Source organism: Colobus angolensis, unplaced genomic scaffold, assembly GCF_000951035.1.
Source record: "Colobus angolensis palliatus isolate OR3802 unplaced genomic scaffold, Cang.pa_1.0 Scaffold132, whole genome shotgun sequence".
NCBI classification, from domain to species: Eukaryota; Metazoa; Chordata; class Mammalia; order Primates; family Cercopithecidae; genus Colobus; species Colobus angolensis.
Genome location: NW_012114400.1, coordinates 1,434,520 through 1,448,289, shown reverse-complemented (window position 1 = coordinate 1,448,289; position 13,770 = coordinate 1,434,520). Strand labels below are relative to the sequence as shown.

Here is a 13,770-nt window from a genome sequence, read left to right as displayed (position 1 = left end):
AAAAAAAAAAAAAAAAAGAGAAGAAGAAAAAAAAGAAAGTTAACTAAACTATTAATTTTGTAAAAGTATGTGAGATGAGAAATATGTTAATCTTCACTACAGTAACCATTTTGCTACCCATATGTATCCCATAGCATCATGTTGTAATCTTCAATTATACATAATAAAATTTATTTTAAAAACTAGAGAGAAAAGAAAAATAAGTATTACGTTTTTCAGTCACACTAGCCACATTTCAAGTGTTCAGTAGCCCTATGTTACCAGTGACTGTTGTACTGACAGAACAGATATAGAACATCTCTGTCATCCCCAAAATTTCTATTAGACAACGCTTCTAGTGGACACCACATTTGTTAGCATGTGATGTTTCTGCTTCTGTGAGTAATAACCTTTCTTGGAATGTTTATCTTTTATTTGGAGAGCTTCGTGTACTCTGAAGGAATCCCGTTATATTCCCTTAAGGAAAGCAGACGAGCAGATGGCTTCCACATCTGCAAAATGTGTTCTAGAGACAAAGTGACTTGCCTAAAGTCATCTAATTAATACATAGTGGAACCAACTTAATGAGGATTTACACATGCACCTTTCTGAAGTAGAATTTTGTGCCACTCTTAAGTCCAGCTTTGCTCAGTGGAGACTGAGTTAGCTTGAGGGAAAGGATTGAAAGTTTCCTCTATGCTGAGATTGAAGCAGCTCTCTTCAGATGTTTCTGAAAGCCTAGATGTCTTCCTTTTTGGGTGGTAGGACTGAAACAGAATGGGCGCTTTCAGAATGGCTTAGTATAAACCACTAGTGGTACCATATTTGGGGGAATGCAGACAGATGACAGCCATTAATCTGACTGCACAATAAGCCAGATTTTCATCCATGGCAGCAATCCACCCCTTACCTACATCCAATCAACAGGAAGTTCACCTGGTTCAAGAGAGCATCTACTTTTAAAATGTTTCCTTTTCGCAATGTGGAAATAACATTTGCTCTTATGTCTAGGCAGTCCTTCAGGTACTCACAATGTTTCAGATTTAAATCAGTGGTTTGAATTCTGGAGTACTTGTATCTCGCAGAACCAATGTTATTGAATGTTGGTTTGGTTTTCACCTATAAAAATCTGCAATGTACATAAAAGAAATAATATATCTGAATTATAATATAGAACTATAAGTACAATATCAATTATATGTAACTGCCATTTACAGCTTGTCTTTTATGAGACTATATAATAAACATTCCAACCGTATGCTGGGAATAATTCTTCTCATTCTGTTAACCCATAATAGTTTTAATAGAGTGCGTGAGCTCAGGTATGTGGGCTGATATGTCTTGGGCTCTTACTAACTTTCTACACATATATAAATGATGCATCTCTCATTGGCAAAGACACAAAAGTTTGAGAGCATGCTGATGAGCCTGTGTGTAAATGACATTCTCCTGTACTAACGGTGGCAGTGCAAAACGGTGTAATTCCTGTGGAGGTCAATGTGTCCATTTTTATTAAAATTACAAATGCATTTCCTCTTTGAGTTAGCATTTTCATGTCTGCAAATTTTTCATATACATATGTGTGTATATATATATGTGTGTATACATGTGTGTGTGTATATATATATATATGTACCTGCACTGTGTGAAAGGCATATATGAAACAATTCATTGGAGTATTGTGTATACTAGACAAAGGAAACTGCCCAAGTATCCATCGATAGGGGACTGATTAATCCAGTGGTTCTAAACTTCAGTGTGGATCATAATCACTTGGAGGGCTTGCTAAAACACAGATTGGGTCTCTCCTTGCGGCGCTACACTAGAGCAGAGTACGAGTCTGAGGCGGAGGGAGTCATGGCAGGACAAGCCTTTAGAAAGTTTCTTCCACTCTTTGACCGAGTATTGGTTGAAAGGAGTGCTGCTGAAACTGTAACCAAAGGAGGCATTATGCTTCCAGAAAAATCTCAAGGAAAAGTATTGCAAGCAACAGTCGTCGCTGTTGGATCGGGTTCTAAAGGAAAGGGTGGAGAGATTCAACCGGTTAGCGTGAAAGTTGGAGATAAAGTTCTTCTGCCAGAGTATGGAGGCACCAAAGTAGTTCTAGATGACAAGGATTATTTCCTATTTAGAGATGGTGACATTCTTGGAAAGTACGTAGACTGAAATAAGTCACTATTGAAATGGCGTCAACATGAAGCTGCCCATTCCGCTGAAGTTCTGAAATCTTTCATCATGTAAATAATTTCCATATTTCTCTTTTATAATAAACTAATGATAACTAATGACAAAAAAAAAAAAAACACAGATTGCTGGATTGTACCTCCAGAATTTCTGATTCAGTAGGCCTGAAGCCAATGGGCAAGCAGAGCTAAAATCCAGCCCATGTTGCATTCTCCATTCACGTAGGGCTGGCTGCATCTGCCCTGAAGAAGTGGCACCTTTCCATAGTTTGCACATAAATGCTATACAGCTAGCTGTAGTCTGAGACTCTATGAAAAAGCTGTCAATCTCATAAAAATCATAAATTCATTGTTATTCTGATAAAAATGCCAGCATTATTTTTCCATGGGACTTGACATACTTCACCCTAAATTTATAAACAATTCCTATGTGTCAGTAAGAAGAAGATATACGGGGAGAGGATATGGAGTCACAGAATAAGAAATCTCAATGGCCAGTAAATATATGAAAGGTTGCTCACCCTCACTAGTAAGTGCAAATGAAGGCACCATTTTTCACCTGTTGAAACAGGCAAAAATGTGGAAGTGGGACAGTACTGAGAATTCCTGAGGATGTGGGAGGAGGTAACTCTTGTACCCTGCTAGCGGGATGTGAAATGCGCAGCCACTTTGGAGGGCAATTTGGCTATATGAAGTGCAGGTGAAGATACTCACACTTTGCCCTAATATTCTTAGCACATGCTGTGGAGAAACTTGTATATATGCACCAGGAGATTCATGCACCAGAGTTCACATCAGCATTGATTGTAAGAACAAAAAGACAGGAAATACGTGAGAGGTCCATCGACAAGGAAACAAATTGTAGTATATGTTAGAATTATAAATAACAGTTAAAATAAGACAACTAGAATTAAATACACCATGTACGTGTGTGTATATATATTTACAAAAATATATGAGATATATATCATAACATGAGTGAAAAAAAAGCTGCAGAATGATAGGTGGAGTTAAGCTTGAACACATGGATGGATACAAACATATGTTGTAAGAGTCTAAAATGATTGACAGGAGTAAACACCAGTTTTAGCATTGTGGTGCCTGGTGATGTTGTGGGGCAGGGTGGAGGGGGTTGCAAATGTAGCTGTAGTATTTTGTTTAAAAATTTTTTGAGGCAAATATGGCATAATATTACCATTTTATTTAGCTGGGTAGTAGGTATATATATTATTCACTTTATTATTCTGTCTGAAATGTTTCATAATTAAAGAAAACATGCACATACACCAAACTCTTGTTATAGTGGTCTATAACTCAGTGTATTTCATCTCTTGGCCCATATAAAGTTGGATACAGAGCAGAGACCAGAGAAGCTTTGTTAAAGACTTTTTAAATACCATGCAGATGATGGGACTGGTTCATAGCAGTACCTTTTAACCTTGATTTTGTGCAAAACAGATTCTTAATCAGTAGATAAGAAAATCTACCTAATTAGTGCATTTTCCCAGGGAGCCTTATGGTATTAGCCAGCAAAGACTGCGGCTTTAATTGAGACAGTGATGCAACTTAATTGGAACTCCTGAATGAGATTAAGGGGGGGTGAGTACTCACATAAGGTCAGCTGGTTTCCCTGGTACCCAGAGCTCTGCTGGGTCTATGCCTTTTTGCTGACAACCTCTGCCAACTGAGATGAAGCTGAGCCAAATGCTTTTACTGCCTTTCTTAGATCACTTAATGAAATGTTTTAAATACAGATTCCACGTATTTCAGCACATATTGTGAAACACTTTGGCATGCTGATTCTACTGGTAAACTTTAGAACTTATTACATAGAAGCACTAGATATTTACATTGCTTTTAATTTGTTATTGATGCAGGAGTTTAATATATATTAAGTGAAATAAATTGATAATTGTGTTGAGACTCAATAATGTATTTAACTTGATTACATCTTTATTTGGGTTCTCCAGAGAAACATAACTAATGGGATGTGTGTGTGTGTGTGTGTGTGTGTGTGTGTGTGTGTATGTATGTATGTATGTATTATATATATTTATTTAAAGAATTGGCCCACACAATTATGGAGGCTGACAAGTCCAAGGTCTGCAGTTGGTAAGCTGGAGGCCCAGGAAGGCTGATGATGCAGTTCTAGTCTGAAAGCCGGCAGGCTGGAGACCCAGGAAGAACCCATGCTCTAGTCCATGTCCAAAGGCTGGAAAAGACCAATGTCCAAACTCAAGGGATTCAGGCAGGAGAAAATTTCTTCTTACTCAGGCTTTTTGTTCTATTCAGGCCTTCAACTGATTGGATGAGGGCCACCCACATTGCCCAATCGGCTTTACTCAGTCCACCCATTTGAAAGTTAATCTCATCCTGAAACACCCTCACCAACGTACTCGGAATAATGTCTAGGCATTCCGTGGCTCAAACTGACATATAAAATTAATCATCAAAACATCTTTTTACCCAAATTTAAGATCATTTCACAAGGCTTCTGAACAAAGAGTACTTATGTTCCTTTATTAATTTAAAAAAGTACTTGAATCCCTCCATAAAAATTAGTGTAGTACTAACAGAGAAGAAAACTCTTTAAAAATTGTCACTAATCTTTAACAAAGTTTTTTTTCGTAAATGTTCTATTACTAGCTTTGTGACCTTGGATCAATTAATTTCTTGATCTGAAAATAGGAGAACATTGGAAAGGACCACTGTGATCCCATCCAGCTCTCGAGGTCTGTAATCTTTGATCTTTTCATCAGTGCATGGATGTTGGAATGTGATTGGCATTGGTATGTCTATGCTACCTGCTACCATCCAGATGAATTCAAGTTGCTTTCTTAGGTGGACTGTGGACTGTAGTGGAATGTAGTCTCGGTTATTTACAGTTCTACTTCATACTTCATCTCCTTGGTGCGTATAATGACTGGTTAGAAGTAAGTGAATTTCACCTATGAGGCCTAGACTCCAAGCAGAGCTGATGTCATGAGATTCTAGCACATTTATTAAGTGCTAGGTGAACTCACCTTATGGAAGAGCAATTTCCATAGGAAAAAGCAGTGACTTTAAAGAACATACTATCTACATAGTCAATACTATTGGATTTTCAGGTGGAGTTTTTTGCCTCTATTTTTAAGAGCATCATGTACCATAGCTTTGGGGTAATTTTTCACTAACATACATTACTTAGGCATGTTAAATTTAGTGATTAACTGATCCAGTGACTGGCAATCATTAGATTGCCAAATACATAAAATTTGACTTTGTGATGAGCTATATATTTTCAACTGTTCTAGGTCAGATTTTATTATTGGAGATGTTTGAGTTTTTCTCAGAAAAACCGTATCCAGAGACATAGTGCTTGACCAAATCATGTGGACAGTGGGTCAAAACCATTTTGGCAGTTCACAAAATCTTGTGAGGATAAGTTAGAACATGCTAAAGTAATTTTCATTAATGAGTATTCTATCCACCTTGTAAATAGTTTCAGAAAATGTTAGCTGGCTACAGAAATGTTGAATAGTTTATAGACTTTTTCCTGGACCCTCCCAAGCCTAGCAATACCACCTTCCATTTTCTAGCCAAGTTCACTCCTTACTGTTACACATATCCCCAGACTCACAAAATGCAAGCACATCTGGGCCCCAAACACAGTTATCTAGAAAAGCACTTTTTTCACAGTAATGGCATACATTCTTGAGAAAGAAAAAATGTAAAATATAAAGCAAGCATTTCAAACCAATGTATGTCTGTGTGGAGAGAAGAAAAATGAAATGAAATAAGAAAAAGGAGAAAACATAGAAAAATAAGAGAGAAACCTAGAGGAGACACCACAGAACCTGATGTGTTGGAAGGGGAAATCGCTGAAATTCCTAGGCTTGTTGCCTGGCTTATTTTATGTCTGGCCTGATTTCTTTTAATGTGCATGTTGTGTTCATTTGCATGGTTGCAATCTTTAAGCAAAGAATATTTTCAGGATTTTGGAATCATCTGAGAACCTCTGATAAAATGTGTGCAGAAAAAATTTAATGACTATGATTAGTCACAAAAAGAGCAAAGGGAATCTCATTATTTCAGTTTCTGAATTTCAGTTGTATTTTTTCCTTAAAACCAAGAAACGTTGTCTAATGGGCAAAAACATTGTTCTTCTTCATAAATTCATAGTTCCTGTGATGCTGTCTGAAAAAGCAGCTGTATCAAATTAATTTTCTTTTTCACACTCTTCCTTCTCATTTTTGTAAAGAAAAAGACAGTCGATCTGTAGCTTCCTTGGGGGACATTAGACAGCTTAGAAAAGTGGCAAAATAAACAAGATTTATTCTCATCAGATGTGTCATGAGAAAATTGGGGGCGTGCTGTGAGGTAATGAAAAAATAATCTTGAAAATTTCCAAGCACTTCTTCCAAGTGGAATGGAAGGAAATTTAAAGTCACCTTTCATCTATTTACAGCTGAAGCAAGATGTGGGCATATATATATTTCTAACAATACAATTGGTTTCCTCCCCTAAAAAAGGGGAAACCAGACTTAAGGTCTCAGAGTTCTAGAAAGGTGTCCTCTGGAAAAACTGACCACAGTGGGATTTTAATTTTTCTGTGGAATAAGGTACTGGGAATTGTAACATGAAATGGTAGTGAGGTTTTCCTCTCTGTCCATCTTCTCCCATTTCTCTTACTTATATTAACCTGTGAAGGTATTGTTCTAGTAAATGCATAGTGCTGATGGCACCTTAATTTATTTCCGTGGTCATTTGCAGAAAACATTGTTTTTGCCTCTGCTTACCCACTGGAGCTGGTGTATACTCTCTTATGTAGCATCTGTTAAGTATATGAAGATTCATTGAATGCCTTTGATGGGCTAAGCTTTCTGTGGCCATATTAGAGATACTGGGCTTGCTTTTAGAACAGGACTCGGGAAGAACTTAGGGTCTCTCACAGTTCACTGCAGGTTTTGCTCACAGAATTTGGGACCTCTATGAGGGTAAGTGCTGGAAAGCAGGAAACGATGCTTTATTGTTTGTTCTTAAGCATGCCTCCTTTCCATCCAGTTGCTGGCTGAGCCCTAGGAGGGTCCTGACTTGGCTTTGATATATTTCATATAAGCTATTGGGAGCATAAGTGTTTGTTTCTTTTTGAGGATTAATATCCAAAGTAAATCACAGAGAACTTAAGTTGGTTTTTATGTCTTTTATTTTTAACTCGAGGTGGGATTTCTACAGGGTAGGCTGCAGAATCAAGGCTCCCTATGAATCATTTTGCCTTTTCCTAGGAGAGACTGTTCAAAAACCTGACTCTCAGGCACCAATAATAAATGTGCTTTAAAAACACACATACACCCCCTTCAGTTCAATTATGGAGAATCCAATTTATCCCCATTCTCTAAGGCATTTACCAGAAGATAAAGAGAGTCCTTGGGCATTATTCTGTGTAATTAGATTTTTACGCCTCTGTATTGTGAATTGGGATTTCCAATTTCTCCATCCTAAGGTGTAAAGTGATGGTGCTTAGCAACCTAAGACTGTAGCTGATGCTATAATTCATCAGGACTTTTAAACTGTTATCATTTGAGAAACTCTGGTGAAAATAAACAATAGTGGATATTGTAATTTATTTTATAAATATTAAATCTATTTTATTTTTTAGAACCATTTGTCTTGTTTCTCAAAATTAATCTTCACCTGAAACCTCAACAGTTTTTAAGAAACTGTGCCAGTGGCCTGAATAATCTTCTCATATGTGGATTTTCCTCAGTTGCCAGGAAATAACCACCTGGTTAAAACAAACTTATTTTTATTTATTTCTGCATGTTTCTCCTTCATAGTAACAATAAAAATGTAATATCTGAAAATTATGATTTTTCTTTTTTTTTTTTGAGACAGAATTTCACTCTTGTTGCCCAGGCTGGAGTGCAATGGCATGATCTCAGCTCACCACATCCTCCGCCTCCCAGGTTCAAGCAATTCTCCTGCCTCAGCCTCCTGAGTAGCTGGGATTCCAGGCATGCACCACCACGCCCGGCTAATTTTGTATTTTTAGTAGAGACAGGGTTTCTCCATGTTGAGGCTAGTCTCAAACTCCTGACCTCAGGTCATCCGCCCACCTCAGCCTCCCAAAGTGCTGGGATTACAGGAGTGAGCCACCGCACCTGGCCTAAATCATGATTCTTCTGGCAATGTTATAGGAAAAACCAAAGCTAAAATGTGAATATAAAACATAACAGTCTCAACTATTTTTAAAAAGAATTGAAAAAAGCTTAGCAGAAAATGTAGTAAAAACAGTGTTTGGATTTTTGTATCTTTTTACACTTAATGAGTACATGTTTGTGCTTTTCTAAAAGTAATTGAAATAGGAAGCTGCGTATTTCAGAGAAGATTGTAGAATGTATCATCACTGTGATGACACTGAGAATGTTGGGGGAACGAGGCATAATCTGCCATAAATAGTATCTTCTAAGAAAGACTACTGATAAACAGTAGATTTGAGTTGATCTGCTTTAGGACTGGGAACTGGTTTTAAAAGAACCTTCTAGAATGAGAAAATATATGAATTTGTCAGGCTCTTTGGACTTCATAAAAGTTTTACCCAGAGCCTTATATTTGCTGTAGTTACAGACTGGTTAAGGAAAACAGGCAAGCCAAGAAAGGATTTTGTTTGTAAATTATTTCCCACAAATAATTTCGCGAACAAAACTCATTTAAAAGCTCGAAAGGAATTAACTTGTAAGAGTCTGATTTATTAATATTATTATTATTTTCTTTTTTGAGATGGACTTTCACTCTTGCTGCCCAGCCTAGAGTACAATGGCACAGTCTTGGCTCACTGCAACCTCCGCCTCCCTGATTCAAGCGATTCTCCGTCCTCAGCCTCCCGAGTAGCTGGGATTACATGCATGTGCCACCACGTCCGGCTAATTTTGTATTTTTAGTAGGGATGGGGTTTCTCCATGTTGGTCAGGCTAGTCTAGAACTTCTGACCTTGGGTGATCCGCCTGCCTCGGCCTCCCAAAGTGCTGGGATTACAGGTGTGAGCCACCGCACCCAGCCAAGACTCTGATTTTTTTATAAACAGATATGAATTGAATTTCAAATGTGTGTGTGCATGTGTGTGTGTGTGTGTATGTGTGTGTGTGTGTGTGTGTATATATATATATATATATATATATTTATTTATTTATTTAGAGACAGAGTTCTTGTTCTGTCACCCAGGATGGAGTGCAGTGGTGTGATCATAGCTCACTACAACCTCAAATTCCTGGGCTCAAACAATCCTCTGCTTCACCCTCACCCCATCCCCACCACTGCCGAGTAACTGCAACTACGGGTGTGTATCACCACACCTGGCTAATTTTTATTTATTTATTTTTGTAGAGTCAGGGTCTTGCTATGTTGTCCAGGCTAGTTTCAAACTCCTGCACTCAAGTGATCCTCCCCCCTTGGCCTCCCCAAGTGCTGGGATTACAGGCATGAGCCACCATGCCTGGCCAAGAGTGTATGCTGAAAACTGTACCTTTCTCCTTTCCTGGGGCATTGGTATGGGTTTTGTTGATAGAATGCACTGTAACTTGTTCTTGAATATTTACGCAGCCATTCTTTCATTCATTCAACAAATATTTGCTGAGTATATAAACACAATATACCCTTGGAGGAGAGATAAGCTATATTTGAACAGCTGTAGTAGAAGTGGTACACAATTTTGGGAGAATGCCAAAGAAGGTGTGATTGCTTCCAGCTGGGGAGATCCAATGAGGCTTCTACTCAGGTTGGGACTGTCATGTGGGCTTGAAGGGTCTGAAAGTGGCTAGCAGGGGACTTAGGGGGAGAAAGGAAGAGAGGAAGCACAGGTATGCATGGGGCAAGAAGGCTTAAGTTGAATGAAAGAAGTGAAAAATAAAGACAGTTGAGGCGGGATCCCAGGCCTTTGGTACTATGACGAGGGGTTACTACCCTAGGCAATAGGGAAACACTGAAGATTTTTTTTTTTTACAAAGATAGTGATATGATCTTGCAGCAGCATGTTAAATGAAAGCTGCCAGTCCAGGACAACTCAGAAGGTTGTGCCTCTGAGTTGACTACTGACTACTGAGGTGTGCCCCTTCTGACTTTCAAAAGAGTGTCTTAGTAGCATCAATGCCAAGATTTGGTTCTGAAATAGAGTTCCCCATTCTAACATCTGGACCTTTGTGTAACTCATGCTACCTTTGAGTGGGACCAAGGTGTCCAGCTTTGATTTAGCCTCTCCTGTTCTGCCCCATCAGCCCTGGACTCCAGCCACTTCTCAAAACCGGCCTCTGCCACACACATCTAGCTTTGGCTCATTCCCCATAATCCTCCAGGAACAGCTGTGGTACTCCCCCTCCCACTCTGGTTTTCACTTTTTTGTTCCTGTTTAAGAGCTGAGAGTTCCTGTTTTTGTTTTTCTCCTCTGTCTGTGCTGTGATGCTGAAATAGGGTAGATTCAGAGACCTTTATTTTTTTTTTTGAGATGGAGTCTCACTCTGTCACCTAGGGTGCAGTGGCACGGTTCCGGCTCACTGCAACCTCCGCCTCCCAGGCTCAAGCAATTCTCCTGCCTCAGCCTCCTAAGTAGCTGAGATTACAGGTGTGCACCACCATGCCCGGCTAATTTTTGTATTTTTGGTGGAGACAGGGTTTCACTATGTTGATCAGGCTGGTCTTGAACTCCTGACTTCAAGTGATTCATCCACCTCAGCCTCCCAAAATACTGGGATTGCATGAGCTACTGCGCCCAGCCCAAGAGACTTCTATAATGTCGTTGAGAGACAGTACAGGCTTGATTGAACGTGTGGTGGTTGGGATGGGGAAAAGGAAATGGGCTAAAGAAATTTCTGGAAATAAAAGTGGCAAAATCTGATGATTGGATCTGGGAACGGGGGAGAAGGAGTCAAATGAATGCTGAGTTTTTGAGCCTGCATAGAGTTAATGGCTTCAAAGGGGCCAGCAGATATTTTTCTTAATTTTGCAAAGGTGAACTGAAGCTAAGTTATATGGACAGAGTAGTCAAAAAGGTGTGTTAGTTTGCTTCCATTGCTATAAAGAAATATCTGAGGCTGGGTAATTTATGAAGGAAAAAAGTGTAGGGTGGGCGTGATGGCTCATGCCTGTAATCCCAGCACTATGGGAGTCAAGGCGGGTAGGTCATTTGAGTCCAGGGATTTGAAACCAGCCTGGGCAACATGGTGAAACCCTGTCTCTATAAAAAATACAAAAATTGGCTGGGTGCAGTGATTCACATCTGCAATCTCAGCACTTTGGGAGACTGAGGCGGGTGGATCAATTGAGGTCAGGAGTTCAAGACCCCCGACTAACATGGTGAAACCCTGTCTCTACTAAAAATACAAAATTAGCCAGTTGTGGTGGCGCATGCCTGTAATCTCAGCTACTTGGGAGGCTGAGGCAGGAGAATCACTAGAACCCGGGAGGTGGAGGTTACAGTGAGCCGAGATGGCGCCACTGCACTCCAGCCTGGGGGATAAGAGTGAAACTCTGTCTGGGGAAAAAAAAAAAAAAATTAGCCAGGTGTGTCTGCACGCTCCTGTGGTCCCAACTACTCAGGAGGCTGAGATGGGAGGATTGCTTAAGCCTGGGAGGTCAAGCCTGCAGTGAGCTGTGATTGCACCACTGCACTCCAAGCCTGGGTGACAGATTGAGACTATCCCCAAAAAAAAGAAAAAGAGAGAGAGAAAAGAGGTTTAATCGGCTCATGGTTCTTGGTTCTACATCCTGTACAGGAAACGTAGTGCTGATATCTGCTTCTGGTGAGGGCCTCAGGAAGCTTACAATCATAGCAGAAGGCAAACGGGGAGCAGGTGCATCACATGGCAAGAGCTGAGCAAGAGAGAGGAGAAGGTACTAGGTTCCCTTCAAACAACCAGCTCTCAAGTGAACTAAGGGAACAAGAACTCACCTATCCCCAAGGGGATGGCACTAAGCCATTAATGAGGGATCCGCCCCCATGACCCAAACACCTCCCACCAGGCCCCACCTCCGACATTGGGGATTACATTTCAACATGAGATTTGCAGGGGACAAAAGATCCAAACTATATCAAGTGGCTTCTTTCAGTGTCAGTGATGATTACCTTGAAGGGTGTTATGAGCAGCTTAGGGTCAAGTGAATTGTACTAACGCAATGCCTAGCTCAAGCTGAAATAAACAAGTAGGATTAGAGATATGTGCCTGTGCCAAAAATACTGGTATATCAAAATGTGGAAGAATCCCTTCCATTGCTTTTAGTCCTTCCATTATTGAGTAATCTCCTTTCAGTATAAGACCTGGCACTGTGTTTTATAAACAGTTTAGGAAAGAGAATGTGATACTAAATTTGGTGGCAGGGATATGAAAGGAATTCAGTGCTCAAGAATCTTGGAAACTGTGATGAACAATGTCGTTTCAGCTGAGGTTTTTTTGTGTAGCCCCTGTGGGCTGATCATTTGTTTGAATGTTTTCATTGTGGAATATTAAATAGTAGTCAACATTGATTGATCAACTAATATGTGTCAGGCACTGTCCTAGACAGTTTTCAATATACAGAATATTTTATTTGCTCCTCATGAAACCCTGTGATATGGGCATCTTATTATCCTCATTTGCAGGTGAGAAAATTGAGGTCAGAGAAAGCTCAATGAAACACAGCCCCTAACTTACGCTTTTTGCTTCAGTTCATGAATGTGGTTGTTTTATGTAGTTGGTTTTAATTCAGGAATGCCTGGAGGGTCTTCTATGCCGAACCTTTGTGAAAATGTAGGTTGTATTTGTTTGGAGCCTGTGATGGGTGGGGTAGCTCTTCTGTATACAGCAGGGCAGGATGGCCCTAGTGCAAGTTACAGTAAGCAACTTGCTTTTTTCTTCTCCTTAATTCCTTAGTTCAGCTTGAGGACTTTATCCTGGTGCTTGCCTGAGGGACACCCTTGTCACCATTATCATCATTTTAATTATGATCAATTATGGAATATTTTCTATGTGCCAGCTATCATGCTGAGCACTTTACAGAATTAGTTCCTGGAATCATTAGAATAACCTTATGAGGCTGCTACTCTTGTTTTCTTCATTTAACATGTGAGCAGAAAGAAGTAACTCACATGAGATCTCACAGCTGGCAAGTAGTAGAGACGGGATTTGAACCTGTCTGACTCCAGAGTCCATCTTCCTAACCACAGTGGGATTTTGCTCCAACATCAGACTATTTTTTTTAAAATTAGAGATAGGGTCTTGCTCTGTTTTCCAGGCTGGAGTACAGTAGTGCAATCATAGCTCATCACAACCTCAAACTCCCAATGCTCCTGCCTCAGCTTCCCAAAGTACTGGCTTACAAGCATGAGCCACCAACCAGACTGTCCCCTGCCTCAACACCAGACTTTGCTCTCAGTCTTAGGATCCCTACACTGGGGACTAATTTATTTGGATTTAGATAGGTTTAATCTAAAATCCAGATACACTTGCCAAATAACTTTAGGTTTTCCCCCAGAACATATGATATTGTTAGCTATATCATATGTAGTTTGAACTAGTTATTAGATTAATTACCTCAAGAAGCTGCAATTGCTTCTTTATAAACGCTACCTGGTGGATGATGTGTTACTGGGACAGTATGCAGA

The 13,770-nt window shown here is 39.7% G+C and overlaps 1 protein-coding gene across 1 annotated transcript; it reads left to right on the top strand.

The window, feature by feature from the left end:
* Positions 1-1,780: 1,780 nt before the first annotated feature.
* Positions 1,781-2,280, top strand: LOC105506133 (10 kDa heat shock protein, mitochondrial). Its single transcript, XM_011934173.1, has one exon. It carries the CDS (start codon positions 1,837-1,839, stop codon positions 2,143-2,145), a length of 309 nt encoding a protein of 102 aa, XP_011789563.1. The 5' UTR covers positions 1,781-1,836; the 3' UTR covers positions 2,146-2,280.
* Positions 2,281-13,770: the final 11,490 nt, after the last annotated feature.

Coding starts and splice junctions, on each gene's coding strand:
- LOC105506133 (XM_011934173.1), top strand. CDS start 1,837: ATGGCAGGACAAGCCTTTAGAAAGTTTCTTCCACTCTTTGACCGAGTA.